An 18,573-nucleotide genomic window follows, 5' to 3' on the forward strand; every position below is an offset into this window, starting at 1 on the left:
TTAAGACTTTACAAGCCTTCTATTCATTCTGCCTTTAGATTTACATAAACTGCTTTTGTTATCCCGGTGAACGCCAGGACAGAGACAAAAGTAGGTGACCGCCAGGATGGAGACAAAAGTACTCATTAGTTTTCATTAACATTTTCAGCACAGTTGAAAGCTATGCTATCAACCCCCTCTTCCCAGTGATTGCTTCAAAGCTCCTTCTCCTATTCACTGCACCTTCTTTTGCCCTTTGCCCTTTGTCCACCATCCTGTTTTAAATGGGTTGTTTTTAATTAACATGAATTTTAATTGTATTTTTAATATGTTGTTATCCGCCCTGAGCCCGCTCGTGGGGAGGGCAGAATACAAATTAGAAATAAATAAATTTATGCGCCTTCATTTTTTTCAGGTTACATAACATAACAGCCCTGATGCTCAGCAGCAGCAGTACTTAGCCAGATTGGATCACCTGTGTAGCATCAGTCTCATCCTGGCAAAGCTGAGCCCAAGGGCTAGATTAGACAATCTGGCTCCAGCAGGAAATCTGAGGAGTCAACCAACAAGAGCTCTTATAATGCAGAAGTATCCAGAGATCAGGCTCAAAAACATGATAGGAAAAAGAACAACCAGACAGGAGCATTCAGAACTCTGGACTAGGGTTGCCAGTCCCTCACTGGGGGCAGAGGATCCCCGACTCCCACCCTCCCCCCCCACCCCCACTTACCTGGCGAGGGGAAATGCACCTCCCAGATCATGCTCCCAGGTGATGCAGCATGCTCCTGCATGTCTTAGCCATCTAAATTGGGCTAGATTTGGCCAGAATTGGACCTTAAACAGCCGAAATCAGGCTGCTGTGGAGCACAGCAGCGCTCCCATACTCAGCAGCAGCCTGATTCAGGCCAAATTCAGGAAGATTCAGGCCAAATTGTGCCCAAATCGGATCATCGCAGAGTGCAGCAACTCTCCAGGGCTCTGCAGTAGCCCGATTTGGGCCCGATTTAGCCCCCTATGGAGCACTGGAGTGCTCACAGGATAGCACATGGCCTGCACGTGCTCTGGGCGCACGCGAGTAGGACAGCAAAAAGGTAGGTGCTGGGCCTTCAGCCTTCCGCCCGGAGGGTAGGGGGACCTGGCAACCCTACTCTGGAGAGATCTCAACTTGTTCTTCATCACAAAGCCCTCGAGATAACCTTCTATACATTCCTGGCCTAGTCTTCTCTCTTAGAGGCTCCACTCTCCTTCTGTAGAGAGATCCATCTTAAAGGGGCAACCCCTTGTCTTGCAGCCTAGCAGCACTCTGATGCCCTTCCAGTAAGGCTGCAGTAAGAAGTGGAGGACTCCCATTTGTGGGAGTCTGTGCTGCTTAGGATCTAAGCCATAGTATAAATGGTATAAAAATACCCCATCCAAAAACCCCAAAACAAAACAAAAACACACGAAAATGTGCCAGAGAGAACAGACAAGGCAAAAATAAGTCTCCTTAACCATGAATGAAAATTAAAAGGAACAAGAAAATAAACTCTGTATACTCCTGCAGATTATGTATTGCCAGAAACTGGATGGGAGAGTGATGTGAATGTGGGCTCAAGATTCCAGCACATGCATGCACTTAATTTTTGCATATTTTCTCCTACAAACATCATAAAAGCTTTTTTAGCATGTTTCTGCATAATGAAGTTATTATACTTAGAAATGCAAGACACAAGTACAATGTAACTAGTACCCTAAATATCTAAAATAATATATCACTCTCTGCTATGGGTACTTTCTCCTGTTTTGTGGGTCTACTTTACATGCCAGATGTGTGCTGTAAGATGGACTAGGGTTTACTGTGGACATGCCTACTTCTGTAGACCTCACCCACATCTTATGAGAAAAAAATTAAATGATATTGCCCAAGAACTTTGTAAATTCACGTTATTAACTTCTTTGGAGCAACCTTAACTGGCATCAGAGGGTTTTATGTAGTTTGCCAAGGGAGAAAAAAAAGTACGTATAATTCTTTCTGGAGTGACAGAAAAATCTGCCGGCAGCCGCCTGGGTGCAGAATGAATCAATTTGTATATTCAATCAAGTAAAAGAGGGAAAAGCTTTTGGAACATAACAGAAATTGTTAGAGAAAATAATAAGGGCTGTCATCTCTTTTCCTTTACACTTCCCCAATTCCCTGCCCATCTGTGCATGACCACAGATCAATTATTACCAGAGAAAGAATAACACAATATAGTGTAAACTTCTGAAGCAATTTTGTTTCTTAGGATCCACAAACTGGGTAAGAAATTCAGCATATACACATCATCCCCCCCCTCCACGTCCACCCAGTTAACACCAAATGGATTATGTCAGAATTATTTTTTAAAAGAATGCAGAATGTGAGTAAGGCAAGGGGGTCATCTCCCATGTGGCTCATCTCCCATGCTGAAGAGGAGTAGATGCTGTTCTGAGACCTTCCCCCCAGCCTAAAAGGAGTAGGTTTAATATGCCCTGGGGCATTTCAATGGGATAACTATCCCTGAAGATCCACAGATATGTTAAGGTTCAGCAGAAGTCCTTTGGAGTAAAGGACTGAATCAGGAGATGTTGGCTCCATTGGTGATCTCATACTTTAGCTGGAGAAAATTCTCCTCAAGCTTAAGTGGTTCTTCATTCAATGGAAGAGAAATAATGGTGGAATGAGGCAAGAGGAAGGCTTTGAGCATTGCTTTGCAGTGTGATGGGATTCAAGCCTATCCTCTAACTCCTATGTCATGACTCAATAATGTAGCTGATGATGCCTTTGGCTAGGAAAAGCTTCCTTGCTGGGAGGGGTAGATCCACACAGGATATCTGTTTCTAGCTTGCTTCCCTGCCTCTTCTGTGACTTGTGCTACTCCAAATAAAAATAGTCAGGGGCTTTATAATGGTGACTTGTTCACAGCTTTACAGCCTCATGGACTCTGTGCTGGCTTGCTGCCCACAGTTGCTTCCCAATCCTAATGCTCCCTAATGCATTTCCTTTGGGGGATTGCTTTTGCAGTTGACCAGGCAGTGTTCCCTTTGTAGCAGTCCCTTGTTCTTCTTCCCGGTGTGTTGGCATCACATTGACTAAATCTAGGCTTCTTTAATTATTCAGAGAATAAACAGAAAAGGCAGTTGCTGCAAGTGTCCCCCCTCCCCCTCCATGTAGCAGTTCAGAGACAAGATAGTAATCACACTGCTGAATTGCTTAGCAACTGCAGGTTAAAAAAAGCTAATAAGTCATAATTTATATGTGAAAAGATTGCAGGGGGCTAGTAGCACACTTCTGGCACACTTAAGACTACATGCTGAGAGTTCCATTCCCCACTGACAGCAGATTCAAAACACAGCAATATACAACCATTCTAATATGTAAATTGAGCAGTGTCTGGTCAAATAGTCATCTGTTTGGTGATTTGTTGCTCTTTTACATATTAGCCTACCCAGCAACTTCTGTAAATCATTCTAACACTGAAAACAAGTAATGTGAACAGCTTCATAATGAATTCACAGTGCTGAATCAATCTTGCTAGAGCTAAACATGTTAAGGGAAAGGAGATCAGCAATTGTTTCAAGTAACTGAGTGTGGTTTCTGTACCCCCATCAGTTCACCATGCACATCTGGAGATGGAAGAAATAATGATTTTCAGGATTCATTAATCAAGTTTAAACCCTCATTCTCTTTAACAGATAATCAATTATAATTCTATACTTCTTCAGAATTTCTATCGGAATAAAATACTCCAGTAAATCTAATTTTATAAATTTGCTCGGAAAATATCAAATTAAAATCAGACACTTTGCTTTCATTGCTATAGGGCAGACATGACAGAGTCACTCAAACACATATCAAAATTCTGTTTGGGTTCTGAGATTGTCTGTTATTCACTTCAAGGATTTCTTTAATTATATAATTTATAATCAAACATAAGTGATTTATTCCCATCAGTATCTAAGTTTCAGTTACAGAAGACACAATTGAAGTATAGACTTTATATTAGCTATGTCACCTTACGATTTAATTTCTTGGAGCCAAATTGGAAAAATGGCCATTCCTTAAATGCAAATTGACAAGTTCTGATTGCACTCATTCAGAAAATGGGAGGGTTATGAAGGTGGGCTTTTATCTAAAGAGCATAAACAAATCTCTCCAAAAAACCTTTCAACACAGTATGATTCCCAACAATCACAAGACTTTATTAGAAAACTCATTAAACATTCTTTCATTTCTCTAAGAAATCCACTGCCTTGAACAGCATAACAGGTGAGATAGATGTCCACTGAAAAAAACATTCTTCACTATTTGATTTTGCAGGTTTGCACTCAGCCAACAAGGAAATTTTAAAACTTTCAAGGAAATGAGCACTTTATGACAGATGAAGTCAAGTAAACAAGGACATTAAAAAAAGTTTTAGAAGCTGACACATAAAAGTTCATAAAAATGGAATGGTCATGGGGGGGGGGGGTGACCTAAGAACTGCCTATCTATATAACACAGTAATAACTAGACAGCATTATGAATGGAAAAAAACCATGAACATCCCTTCGTCTGTTCGCGAACAAGCCATTAGTGAGGCTCCATTATAAACGAACAAGTGGTTGTTGCGAGCCTCGTTCGTTGCCTTTGTCAGTCGTTCGTCAAGCCAGACAGTCTGAGACCTTTCAATCAATTCCCCTGGCAACGGCAGGGACTGAACTCTGTGTGAACTCCTTTTGGCTGTAAACCTTCAAAGTACTTCCAGCAGAGAGTCCCATTTTTGCCACAGTGAAGAGAAAATGACAACAAAGAGAAGAACCCATGGATCATGCCTTTCCCGGGGTGCAATCCCTCTGAAACTAGGGGGTCATCAAAGGACATTGAGGACTATGTCCCCTGCAAATTTAGTGGCTATTGGACATTGGGAAGGTCAGTTTGTAACTAGGGGGGTGCAGCCTGAAAATATTCAGGTTTCCCCGAAGCAGGAAAAACATTCGGGAACACCCAAGACCCGAAGTGGCAAGCCGCTTCAGATTCTGGTGTTTGAATCACTTCGGAATGCTCCGTAAAGATTCGGAGCATTCCAAAGTGACTCAGGGGGCTGGATATTTTCCCAGCACCCCCCCCCCCAATCACCCCTCTGAAAGTTTAAGCACAAGTCCCTATAAACTATCAGCTGGCAGGTGGCAGGGGGGATCCCACCCAGCCGCATGCCAACTGATAGTTTAAAGAACCCTTTCTTGCAGGAAAGGGCCCTTTAACTATCAGCTGACAGGAGGCAGAGAGGCTCTTTTTGGCTTCCTCTGCTGCCCTGCAGGCCCGCAGGTCAGGGCACAAGGCTGCAAAGGGCCCTACTGCCCTTCAAATGACAGCCGCAGCTGCCATTTGAGGGGCAGAAAGGACCCTTTTAGGCTTCCTCCACTGCAGAGCAGGCAGCAAAGGAGGCTGAAAAGGGCCCTCCTGCCAATCAAATGACAGTCACGGCTGTTATTTGAAGTGCAGGAGGGCCCTTTGTGGCTTTCTCCGCTACTGCACGGGTTGCAAAGGAGACCAAAAAGGGCCCTCCTGCACTTCAAATGACAGCTGTCATTTGAAGCAGCTCCTTTGCTGCCGCAGCTGTCATTTGAAGTGCAGGAGGGCCCTTTTAAGCTTCCTCTGCTGTCGCATGGGCAGCGGAAGAGGCCGAAAAGGGCCCTCCTGTATTTTAAATGACAGCGGCACTGCAGGAGGGCCCTTTTCAGACTTCTCTGATGTCCTGAGGGCCTGCAGGCAGTGGAGGAAGCCTAAAAAGGCCCTTTTTGCCCCTCAAATGGCAGCTATGGCTGCCATTTGAGGGGTGGAAAGGGTGTTTTTTTCTTTCTCCTCTGCTGCAGGTCTGCAAGGCAGGTCTGCAAGGCACCTCCTGTCCCCAACATAAAAGGTAAGGTAAATGGGGGCTGGGGCTGGTGAGGGGCTGGGGTTGGGGGGTAGGGCTGTGGGTGTGGGGGTGGGGCTGTTTAAAAGGCCCTGCCCCTTGCAAGGGGCAAGTCCCTTTAAACTATCAGCTGTCAGGCGGCTGGAGGGGGATCCCCCCTGCCACCTGCCGCCTGCCAGCTGATAGTTTAAATGGCCCTGCCAGCTTGCAAACGCAGGTCCCTTTATAGTATCAGCTGTTAGGCAGTGGAGGGGGGACTCCCCCAGCCGCCTAACAGCTGATACTTTAAAGGGAACTGCCACTTGCAAGAGGCCATGTAAAGCTGCCCCAAAGCTTCTGAAGCAACCTGAATGCTTCGTGGAAGCTTTGATTCAGGAATCCTGAATCTTTACAAATAGGGTCCGTTTCAGGTATTTTACCCGAATCGCACACCCGAAGTGCACACACCTATTTGTAACACCTCAAAGTAGCTGCCTTCCAACAGGCAGTTCCTTTTTTCCACTGTGAACAGAAAATGACAGCCAAGTGGGGGGACACGGGGTGCAATCTCTCTGAAACTTGGGGGTCTTTGGAGAACAGTGAGGAATATGTCCCCTGCAAATTTGGGGGGTATTGGACATTGGGGTGGTCAGTTTGTAACCCCTCAAAGTAGCTGCCTTTCAACAGGCAGTTCCGTTTTTGCCACTGTGAAGAGAAAATGACAGCTGGGGCGGAGGGGAACACATGGTTCATGCCTTTTCCGTGGTGCACTCTCTCTGAAACTTGGGGGTCTTTGGAGAACAGTGAGGAATATGTCCCCTACAAATTTGGGGGGTATTGGACATTGGGAAGGTCAGTTTGTGGGGTGATTAATGGGCCGTGCCCCTTGCATGTGGCAGGAAAGGGCCCTTTAAACTATCAGCTGGCAGGCGGCAGGGGGGGATTCCCCCTGCCACCTGTCAGCTGATAGTTTAAAGGGGCCATGAACAACGAACAGCTTGTTCTTTTTTTTCTGTTCGTGCCCATGTCTAGTCATAACTATGTGAAATCTACATAATAATGAACTAAAAATAGGATAGCACATATGATTGCGCTTTGTACAGGAAAAGGTCTGGATGCAGAGGTGCCACACATGGAAGCCAGGGAGCAACCTGGTAACACAATGTGAGAATAAAGCTAAGCAGGAGACAGGCTAGCTTCTCCAACTTTCTTCCTAACAGAACCATTCTTTGATTGCATTGTGGTGACATCAACCACAGGAAATATAGAGCCAAGGTTGTATCAAGGACCTCAAGCCAGTTTGGTGTAGTGGTTAAGAGCACAGGACTCTAATGTGGAGAACTAGGTTTGATTCCCCACTCCTCCACTTCAAGTCAGCAGGGTCACTTTGGGTCAGTCACAGCTCTAGGAGCTCTCTCAGCCCCACCCAACTCACCTGGTGTTTTGTTGTGGGTATAATAATAACATACTTTGTACACCGCTCTAAGTGGGCATTAAGTTGTTCTGAAGGACGGTATATAAACTGAATGTTTATTATTATTATTGTAATTAATTGCATATGGGGATTATTCTTGATTCAGCAGACACTCTTTCTTCCAAATGGTAGGAGCAGAGGACCTCTGGATACTATGCTAATAATAATATTATCCCTCCTTCGTGTTCTACAAATGGAAAGCCTACTCCCATCCTATACTAGCAGAACATGAAGTGTGGGTAATTCTTCTTCACTGCACCTCATTCCCTGATGTGCTACATTATATCTTTCTTTACCTCTGTCATCAGATTTCCATAGGCCAGGAAGTGGGAAAGATTCACATCTGCAATGGTTGTGCTTCGCAGGATTCAAATTAATGAGATTTGCTCTCATTTTTTTATTTATTACATTTCTAATTCACCTTTCTCCCAGGTTCTTACCTTATAAGTTCCAACGCTTCTACATATATAATTATGCACTATTAATAAAATTTACTGAGAAAAAGTGCTTTCCATTAAATGAAAACAGACAAACAAGCAAAAAAACTTGCTTCACTTGTTGGTTAGATAATACTGTTCAAAACTGAATTTCTAAAAATATATTATAACAGTATATTGAACCTACAGTATATGACTATCTATTTTAAAAAAGTATCTGTGATCTTAGATTCCCCCTTGAAAAAAGCAAAGTGCCAGCCTAGTAGAGGAAAAAGTGGGAAAGATACTGTTAGCTTGCTAGCAGCAGCTGAAAGCCATCTGGGCTGAATTTGTTTTTCCTCTTCTTGCAGGTACTTAGCCTGGGTCAGGCTAAAGATGTGAACCTGTGAATTCAGCCAAAGATAAAAAGCTCCTAGGCTTGCAGCCTGAAACTTGTGTTAGGCCGCTTAGGGGACCAGGAATTACCAATCATGTTTGGTTTTTGTTTATTTTATTCAATATGCATTATTTAAATTGGTACTTGTAATTACAAAGACAATGATCTCTATGCAGAGACAGGCAATAGCAAACCCTTTCCTTGAAAACCCCAGAAGAGTCACCATAGGCACTCTCCACTACCAATTATAAATTAGCATTTGTCCATATTTTGGACTTTTCTGTAAGTCTCTTTGGGAGAAAAACAGCACAGAAATGCCCAGGTAAATACTAGCAGACTTTGAACATCAGTTGCTCAGTTCTTGTTTTTATAAAGTGCTCATAAAAATCAGGGTCACTAATAATTGCAAATAATCACCTGTAGCCACTGTGACTGGTCACTATGTCCTGATGTCCAGGCATTCACTTTGCCTTGTTTGTCTAGTCGAGCTTTTCTAGGTTCCCATGTAAACATGTCCATGTTGAGTGTTCTGAAGATGCTAGAAGCAGAAATCTGATAATCCTGTATGTGTCCTGATTTCATCCCCAGAGGTTCAGAGCAACCTACAGGAATTTTTAAAAAGATGTTTGAAAAAAATACATCTCTGCATTTTCTCAACATTTTTCAGTTTAAGGCATTTTATTATTTTATTACATATTCATTTAAATCACAACCCAACTATTAAACCTCTACAAAGAACCTTGAGTCCTCTTCTGCCTCAAAGTATCAGGAGTTTGTATCTTGTTAGAAATGGCATTTAGCAGCAGTAGTCTGAGGATTATAGATATTATGAGAAAAGAGAGAGGGTCATAGGGTCATCCGTTAAAGCTGTCTTGCTGACTCACTATCACTCCTTCATGTTGCAAGCAGAGGTTTTCTAAAAGTTTTTGTATCCAAGGACTGACCTGACCTTACTTTGGAGACCTCTAGTGGAATGACCGCACAGTATGATTGCCGCCATAAAGCCAGTTTCTTTTGATGCTTTACACAACACTCACATGGAAGCCAAGTCTTTCTTTCTTTGGTACTAACCTTCATATGCTTTTTTGCTCTTCATTCAATGTTAAAAGCCTTGTGGCCTCATTATAAAGCATTATGGCTTGAATTCAGAGAACTAGTCTGAATACAGCAGATATTGCAGAATTAACCTTTGCTGTTTCTTCTATTTGCTGGACTCCCTGAAAACATTTCTAATGGTCAGAGCGACTTGGGGGTGATATGGCATCTGGCACAGTAGGAGGGATGTAGGATACAGTAGGAGGGATGAATTGGCAGTTTTACTAGTTCCATTTCCTACTGAAGTAGTCTTTCATACTACATGCCATGCCATTCCCAAGCTCTTCTGATCCATGGTAATGGCTCTCTGGGAGGTGTAGTAGGAAGGGTGAATTGAATAAAATTGAACTCATTGTGTTCACTATTCACTAGACCCAAGCCAATGTGTTAGCATAAAATGACCTGCAAGGACTTAGGAGGGGTGTCCCTCATTTTCCCTCTCCCACTATTTCCTCTTTCCCTTTCCTGAAAGCCCCCATACTGTCTCCCCCTTTCCTGCTTCTTCTCTCCTTCAATATATAGTATTCCCAGTTAAAGAACCTAGGTATGTGGACGCTGGAGCTAATATACAGGATTCCAGCAAGGATGGCTGAACATTGGTTCAGTGTGGGTCAATGTAGTATGCAAGCCCAGAAAAGTCTGAGCCCCTAGTAAAATGGCCTTGAAGACCAGTCTGAGAGTTCTATTTATCCTCCCTGTATGTTCTCATAGCAGTAATTGTTAATTAGTTGCTTTGCCCTGATTGGCTCCTAAGTTGCCAGGTGAGACACTGAGGGCTAGAAAAGATGGCCCTTTCAGTATAGTTTTTTCTACCTATTATGTATTGAGGTTAATAGCTCTTAATTATAGTAAACATCTTTATTGGAAACTGGAAGCAGACAAACAATACTCAGGCTCAACAGTAACTAATTTATACTTGCAAAAACCACACCCACTATTAACAACAACCAATACAAGGTAAGCAGCTAGAATCCTCCATTTGCAAAGTAACTACTTGCAGCACAGTGATTGGACAATAAGGCAACAGTTATGATTGGCCATTATTGGCACAAAAGACCAATAGTCTTGTAGGCTCAGGAGGAGCCTTCGTTCCTACTCAAGCAATACATAACAGTACCTTCTGTCCTTTTCACCTTGGCAAGCTTCCATGCTGCATCAGCTCAGCATGGAGAGGGCCTAGATGCTACCAGATGGGTAAGATGAATAGCTATTGTATGCCAGCCAGAGAAGCTTAAGCTAGTTAGCTCTTAGAGTTTTAGATAGATAGATTTTAGTTTAGCAACAGTATGGTTATTTGTTTTGTATCTGTTGCCTGTTTTGTTTGAATGCTTCCCTGTTTTGCAACACTCTGTAAAATTAATAAAATATATTTTATTCAAGCAATGTCTGAACTTACTGACTGGGATGTGAGTACAACCCAAAGATGAACCCAAGGTTTGGAGAGCCAGGGCCTTGGTGAAGCTCTCAGCCCCCAATTAAGTACAAGGGTCAAGCTCCGCACCTGCCTGACTGTTGGTGTGGCTGTTTTCAGTGCCTGGAGTAGGAGGTGAGGGGCCTTTAATGCTACACTGGAAAAACAGGAGAAGCCTGTGCCTGAGATCTTGACATGCCAGAGTAAATAGTACTGGACTATGTGGACTAAGGAGATTGGATCCAAGGTTTTTTGCCACTGAAAAAGGGGGAAGCTTTTGACCACTAAAGAAGGCTATGCTGAGGATCATGGGACCTGCACATACAAAAGCTACAAGAGAAAGATGCTTAGCACAGAGGGGGATTGGGTGACATTGATAAAGTTGGATAGATTAAACCTATGATCTTATGCCATATAAACAACCTTCTTATGTACATATTGATACAGGCTTTCACTGATAGTTTGAGACAAATATTTTAATGATACTGTATGCTACAAGTAGACTGAAAGACACATTTTTACACTGTGAAATATTTATAATAGTGGTATCTTTGCTGTGAAAATTCTTCCTGAGAGATTACTGTCTGCTGAGATTTTCAAGCAATGAGTTCTTGTAAACTGAGTTTTTTGGGGGAGGGGGTTGAGTTTGAACTGAATTAAAGTTTTTAGAACTGACTACATTTGAAAGTAATACGGCCCGCCCAGCCTGCAGCCCTGACTGCTTGAGATAGGGGCTGCTCTTTGCCTCCCTGCAAGAAGCAGAAGGCAGCACTGTTTCCTGGGCATCTGGGACTTGGCTGGGGGGCAGAGCCAGCAGCCTGTTCAGGCGGCTCTGCCTGCACCGGCCACAATTGCTTCTAGTGCTCGGTCCACCCTCCTCACTCTGTATTGATGCAGGATTAGCTGGCTGCTGGATTCAGAGCCAGGTAGGATTCCCCCTCCCCTTTCCCAAATTGGTGCAGTGGAAGGGGGTTTTTTCGCCTACCTTGCACCAAGTATGGAGGTTGAGGTAATTGGTTTAGGGTGGTGCCTGTTAGTTTCATCACAAACAGGATAGAGTTTGGGGGGAGAGAGCGGGCCGGTGAGCACCCTTGGCAGTTCCCCATTGGTGGGGAAAAGGGGTCTGCCAGGAATGGCTTGTACTGCTTGTGACAGCTACCAGCTGTATGGGTAGACTACCTAGGAAACCCCGTGTGCAAGTCCTTCCCTCTCTGCTGTATTACTGAGGCATAGGAGCTTGAAAGGGGGGAACCAAATTGCCTGGCTGGCAGGCTCCCAGCCATCTGCATGGATGGCTCACACCTAGAACTTTGGGCTCACCCAGACAGGTCGAGGCGGAGGTCCAGGGTTGACCCTGTGGTTTGACATGTACCAGTAGTTGGCCTTTGCCACAATTATTACTTGATGTTCTTGACTGATGTTAATTTAATAAAGTGGCCCTTAGATCCAAGCTTGGTGTCTGTCTCTTCATTCCGACTAAGGTGGCAAAAATATTGCATGTCTCAAGCAAAAACTCATCTTGATTCAAGAACTCCAAGTATACACCTAAAAACTATTTTACAACTGCAACTAAAAATATACTGCGTACTCCCACCAAAGTGTTTTCAAGTGCATATATAATAGCATGTTTACACCAGATTACAAGGAATGAACACTAGAAAGTATCTGTTTCCTACCATGGAATAACTGAGATATTTCTTAGACCCATTAAAATGTCTTAACAGTGTGATCCTATGCAAACTTACTTCAATCTAAACTCATTGTTTTCAGTGGGCTTAGAGTGGAGTAAATCTGAACAGGATTAGTCACAAATTAGCTGAATCATGTTTGTTCTTCCATTTTCTAGTTGTCTTGAACACATGGAAACGTACATATAAAGGCAATAATTAAACAAGTAGACCTTATTGCTGACCAGTCCTAAAAATCTTTTCACTTCAAACACCATTGGATCATCAGGCACTAAAAAAGCATTAGTTTCCTGAAGAAGTATTTGTATATATGCTAGACTGTGACCAGGTTTGCTCAGTAGGGCCCTTTTCACATTTCCATTTTAAGCTGGTTGTTATCCATTACTGCCCTGACTTTGTGTAAAGCGATGTGGGTGCTGCAGTTTCAAACAGCATTTATATCTGTTTATGAACTGTATGTGAATTGTTGTGGCTGTTTCAAACAGTGCTGCTTTTTCTAGTGCTGGAAGTGGTTACCCGCCCCGCCCCCCTCCACAAGCCACCAGAGGTTTTGCAATTTTTTAAAAAATGCACAGAAATATCACTTTCATTTTTTAAAAAATAGTGTCTAGCCCCTTCCACTGCAGAGATATAAAGAAAAAGGCTTATTTCGACAAAGGAAGGGGCTAGAGACGTGCTCTTCTTTTCTAAATGAAAGCTGGGAAGTATGGGAACCTGCTACAGCTGTCATTACAACACTATAGCGCTAATCACTATCTATTAAAAAACCAACATGCTGGAAATAGGCAGGAAAATAAAAAAGGCAATGCTGGTGAAAGAGCTGCCGACATTTCAAACTGTGACTCAGAAGTACACAGAACACACAAGAATGGAAGAAGGTTTTTTTTTTTTAAACCCAGCTCAACCCTGCATTGCAAGCAAGGCACAAGCAACGTTGTCTAAAAAGGTAAAATAAATCCAGTAACAACTGGCTGCCAAAATGGTTGTGTCTGAAATGGCACAAAACCCTCACTGACAACCAGCAGTCAAAATGGTTTACAAAGACTGTGTGAAAAGGATCCAGGTGGGGCCACAGCATTTTCAGGTGGGGCTTCAAAGATGTGATGGAAGAATCTGCTTTCCTCATAGCCAGCAGAAGCATAGGAATCCTGTTGGCGAGCCTGATCGTCTGCCTTTTTCCTGCCTATGAACAGCTGGTGACAAGTTGAATAAGGACCATTATTTTATGTTTTGCAAAAAGAGCACCTTCTTCAAATAGATCAGAAACTGTCATGCTAGTTTTTTTAAAAAAAACTATTTTCTATTTTTTATGAGGGGCAAAGTTCAGCTCTAGGTAGGGCACTCCTTGACCCAGCTCAAGTTACAGCCTTCTATTTACATTTCAGTCTTGTGTGAAGTTGTTCAAGAGAAACTGGATGCCACGACAGTCCAAAAGTACAGTGACCTTGAAAGACAGTGGAACTACTGAAATGGATTCACTTAGTAGCTTTCACAGTCCTTTGAGAAAAACCATTCCTAGTCATTCTGGCAAGGAGTTCTTCCAAATTGTGTTCCCATGGATTGGAGATGTAAAATAAGAAAATATAATACACTAAAACACTTGGACACCATTTTCTATTTACTATCCAATCTATCTGTATTGCAAGAGGGCCACACTAAGATGAATGCATTAACTTTTCATTTTGGAATCTGGTTTCGTTGCCATTCAAAGATCAAGAATTATGTAACATGGGCTGTTTTGATATATTACTAATGCCCTGGCTGACTGTGTGTCCAGCAAGCAGGCAGTCATATAAAAAAATAATCTCAAAACAAATTTACTGTAGCTGTCGCCATATGAAAATAATGCTGTTGCTTTGACAAAGAAGGAGCATTTGATGTGTTTCATTGGATCTGCAAGGGAATGAAGCTTTTGTGCAGAAAGGAGCCAGGTCAGGCTTTACATTTTTGTGCTGTGACCTCATCTACACAAAAAACTTGAAAGGTCTGATATTGGCTCCACTAGTTCATTTACTTCTGCTACAGGGTACAATGACAGGTTCTGCTAGAAAGCAAGAAAACAAAAATCACATCTCATCAAAAGCAACCAGGCACAGCACTGTACTTCATTTCACTTGGAAAGTCCTGAAAATTCAGTTAGAAAACTCTCGCAAGCTGTAAGACTCATATTCATTGTATCATCACGAAGTAGCATGAACTAAAAGTTGTTGGCTATTGACTCAAAAGAAGATTCTATTGCTGTAATGGCTACATAGCAGGTGTTGTTTTCAAAATGCTGGAGCACAGGGGAAGAGGTACCTGCCAAACATCTCTTCACAGGTGATGGCAAAATCGACTCCGCTTTATTCAGAATTGTATCTGCAACTGGAATATCATCAGAGAACTCCCACATGCACTAAAAGGTCCTTAGCTGTTTTTAGAGTTCCAAATTCATTCTCAATGTAAACATTTCTACACATACAGTGAATCTATTTCAATTTAAATCTATTTTTACCGTCCTGGAAACAAAGGATAGTTCAGGCTGAGCTAAGGAAGGGTCTTTATGAGCAGTCCTTTGAGGAGTACTTATGTCTTAGCCCAAAGGCCAAGAAGCCTTTTTTGGCAACTCTTAAATGTGGTCTAGTTTTAATATTTGGTAATCTGCTTAAAACTAATAAGTTAAGAAGCAGTATGAGGAGGACAGAGAGAGAGAGAATGAACTTATGTCTGAGATACAATTTGTTTCCAGAATGTGGTCAAAAAAATAAACTGAAAGCTCATTCTGTGTACATGAATAATTTTAGTTTATATTTTATGTTGTTTAAAAACTTCTCAGTAAATAATATTTGATTTGTAATATACCCAGAAGTTATGATTTAAAGAAGCTCATATTACATACTAGGTAATTCTAAAATTTGGTGATATATAGCATACAACAATACAGCTGCTAAAAGGCCAGGCTTTGATACCAACCAGTGAATAAGTCAGATATGGCTTTTAGTCCTGCTACTACTTCTTCAGTTTCACATAGTCAGGGGCAGCGCGCCCATTGAGGCCAGGTAGGCGGTTGCCTCAGGGTGTGGGGCACTGGAAGGGGTGCCGGAGGAGGTGCTGGGGGTGGGAGCACGCACCATGGAGCTGCAGCCTCCCAGCCCTCCCACTCCGCACTGCTGCCGCCACCAGCACGTGCCCCCGACCGGGCTCAGCAGCCGCAGTCAGGCGTCTGGGGAGGCGCAGAGCAACTGAGTGGGAGAGTTGGGAGGCCACCCACGTGCTGTCCCAGCTACCTGCCGCAGCAACCAGGCTGGCTTGTGCACACACCCATGATGATGTCACACGGGATGTCATCATGCAGGCTGGTGCCTGGCCTTGGGCACCAGAAACCCTGGCACTGCTCCTGCACATAGTACAAAAATGTACGTATTTGAAGTGGTGATGACTTAGTAAACTTTATGAAATCCATGAATTGAGAGCTTTCAGAGTTATTACCTCTCCGGTTTCTAGATACTGATGATTAATGAATCCTGTACTGGGTTCTGTGATTTGCCAGTGGAAGACCCTGATGACCCCCCCAGTAGTTCTTTCTAACCCCAGGAAAAGTTTAGGTGGACTAATAGCCATGCAGGTTAGGAAGCTCCATGGTCAAGGAATAAAAGCACAAACCCATGCCTTCTGCCTCTTTCATCAGCACAACTCTGATGATAGAAAGGGGGAGATTTTGTTCCTTCCTCCTCTAGATCTCCACTGTATGTGACTATTGGAAAGGATGGCTGGTGGGAGGCAGTAGTGGAAGCCGGCAAGGAGAAACTTGTAGAAGCTTCTGATATGCCCCCCACATGAGGTTGACCTCTCCCACTCTTTCAATGCAACCCTGCACTTTAGTTCACAATGAAGATAGCTGACCTGAAGAGGAGAGAGAGATGCTTAGAGCAAAGGTGACAGAAAGCTCTAACTGAATCCTATGAGGCAGCTGTGACAGAGGCAAAGGAATCCCCACATTTCTATTACCATTATATATGTTAGTTCACCCCCAGCTCAGTTTAAAGTATTTTGGCAGCTGCTGACTCGACAGTCTGAGCCTTTATTAATTCTCAAGATCCGATGTTTACTTGTGATGGTTTTGCAGAGTTTTTTGGGGTGGGAAAATCTCTCAAGTACATACCAGTTTGGATTCTGGTAGCAATATAGCCAAAGACACTAGAAGTCCTGTACACTGCCTGGTTTACTTATTGATCATTTTAATCTATTTACTACCATAGATATTGAAAAATCTTGGAATCTATGAAGGCCATCACTTGTGCTCTGGATCCCTGTTCACAGTGGTTACTGAAAATTTGTAAGAATCACATCAATTAGTTCCTGATCTCCATCATAAATCTATCACTGACTCATGGCACCTTTCCCAAGTCAGTAAAGCAGGTGAAGAGCAAGATTTGGGTCCAGTAGCACCTTAGAGACCAACTAGATTATCCCCGCCTTGGCAAGATGATAGAGACAGCGGTAGCAGAACAATTCCCACATCATCCTGAATGACTAATCTGCTTTAGACCCCTTTCAGTCTAGATTCAGGCTGGGATATGGGATGGAAGGGATGCTAGTGGATTTAGTCAACAATCTCAGTTTGATTCTAGACAAGGGCCATGCCTGTCTGTTACTGTTACTGGATCTTTCGGTGGCTTTCACACTGTGGACCATGCCAGTTCATATAGGTATCTGGAGGCAAAAGTAGGGATTAAATGTTCCGTCTGGGATTAGTTTAAGAAAGGGAAAAAAGAGAAAAGGAAAAACACAGTCCCAGAAAGAAGAGTAACTAAAAAGTTTGTGGGAAAAAAAAACAAAAATAAAGTAATGCTCATAATGTAGTGCAAATCAAAATGATGATTAAAATGTAATATAGGTAATGGTAAAGGTAGTCCCCTGTGCAAGCACCAAGTCATTACTGTAGTACAAATCAATAAAGAACTGGTATAAAAATTTAATCAAATAGTAAATAATACAATAACGTGGTTAAAAACAACAGCAGTGCGCTTTCACATATTACTACCATTGTATATAAAAATGAACAGTTTCCAAATATACAGGTAGTTATCTCCATATGTATATAACCAAACATTGTTTGGCCTAAGGCCTTTCTCAGTGGTATAATCTCATACGGTGCACAACATAAATATAACTATTAAATACAAAGTCCCTGACAATGCACAAAGTGGACCTGAAAAAAGGGAGAAAAGGGGGGAAATCCACATAATTTGTGTATGTATATATTATTCCTTCCACTCTATATAGCAAGATGCTTGTACATTTTATGCTGTGGCTATGCACTCCATGTTTGGTTTGAATGATCCTGGCAGGGCCTAAGGAGATAAATATTCCAGGATTGCTTTTAATTGGCTACAATTTCCAAATTGGTTGATTTTTTATTATATACGTAATGGCCATTATCTTCATGTACATTTCAGATTCATGGGCAAATGAAATATTACCATCTCTATGAGTTTCCCAAATTGAACTCAAAAGTTTTATTGTGGGGAGGATTGGAATGTATTTGCTCTATGATTGTGTATAATATCTTTATGGAACTTAATTAAAATATTTTAATAAGGTTCAAACTTAAAATTAATTTTGCTCCCCATGAAATAATATGCTTTGAGCATTACTTTGATTTGTACTACATTTTAAAAATTTAATTTTATTTTGGATTGGCTTAAACCATGGGAGTCATCTGGGTGGAGCTCGGCACTGGCAGCTGGGGTGCTTGCAGCATGGAGGGCCTCAGCAAGCTGGATCTGGGGTGCATTTCCTTGAGAGAGAAGAACCTATTTTACCCAAAAACAAAAGATACCCAAATATTGTCAGACTTTTCTTCCTGAACAACTTTAATCATTCTTTCATAGTACAGGGATAGCCCAGTAATTATCTTTACTCTTATTTTCTTCCCCACTCATGCTGGCTGCCCTCAGCCTTCTCCCATCACCTCCTTTAAAGCAGTCTCTAATGAATACTTCTCTAGCTGCCACACATCCCATGCTTTGACTCTTAAAGCAGCCACAGCCTCAGTGACCTCCACCTTGGCATAAGCTGGGTATCCTGGGCCATCTCCTGCCTACTAGATAGTTTTCCTTTGAGGCAGCTGCTTGGCTGAATTGTTCCTCCACCTTTCCTATGTTGTCTGGTCCTAATCCACTTACCCTTCAGGAGTCTACCATCTCCCTTTCCTACCAGGCACCACATCACATCATGTCCATCTGCAGATACTCCACT

At 42.5% G+C, this 18,573-nt stretch overlaps 1 protein-coding gene across 1 annotated transcript in view; it reads right to left on the reverse strand.

Moving 5' to 3' along the window:
- EDIL3 (EGF like repeats and discoidin domains 3) overlaps nucleotides 1–18,573 on the reverse strand; it is a 480,770-nt gene that overhangs the window by 82,122 nt on the left and 380,075 nt on the right. Inside the window, exon 9 of the mRNA XM_054987524.1 lies at nucleotides 8,557–8,741. Coding sequence (XP_054843499.1) covers nucleotides 8,557–8,741 — 185 coding nt within the window. The remainder of the gene's footprint in view (nucleotides 1–8,556; nucleotides 8,742–18,573) is intronic.

Source organism: Eublepharis macularius, chromosome 8 (assembly GCF_028583425.1).
Source record: "Eublepharis macularius isolate TG4126 chromosome 8, MPM_Emac_v1.0, whole genome shotgun sequence".
Classification (NCBI taxonomy): Eukaryota; Metazoa; Chordata; class Lepidosauria; order Squamata; family Eublepharidae; genus Eublepharis; species Eublepharis macularius.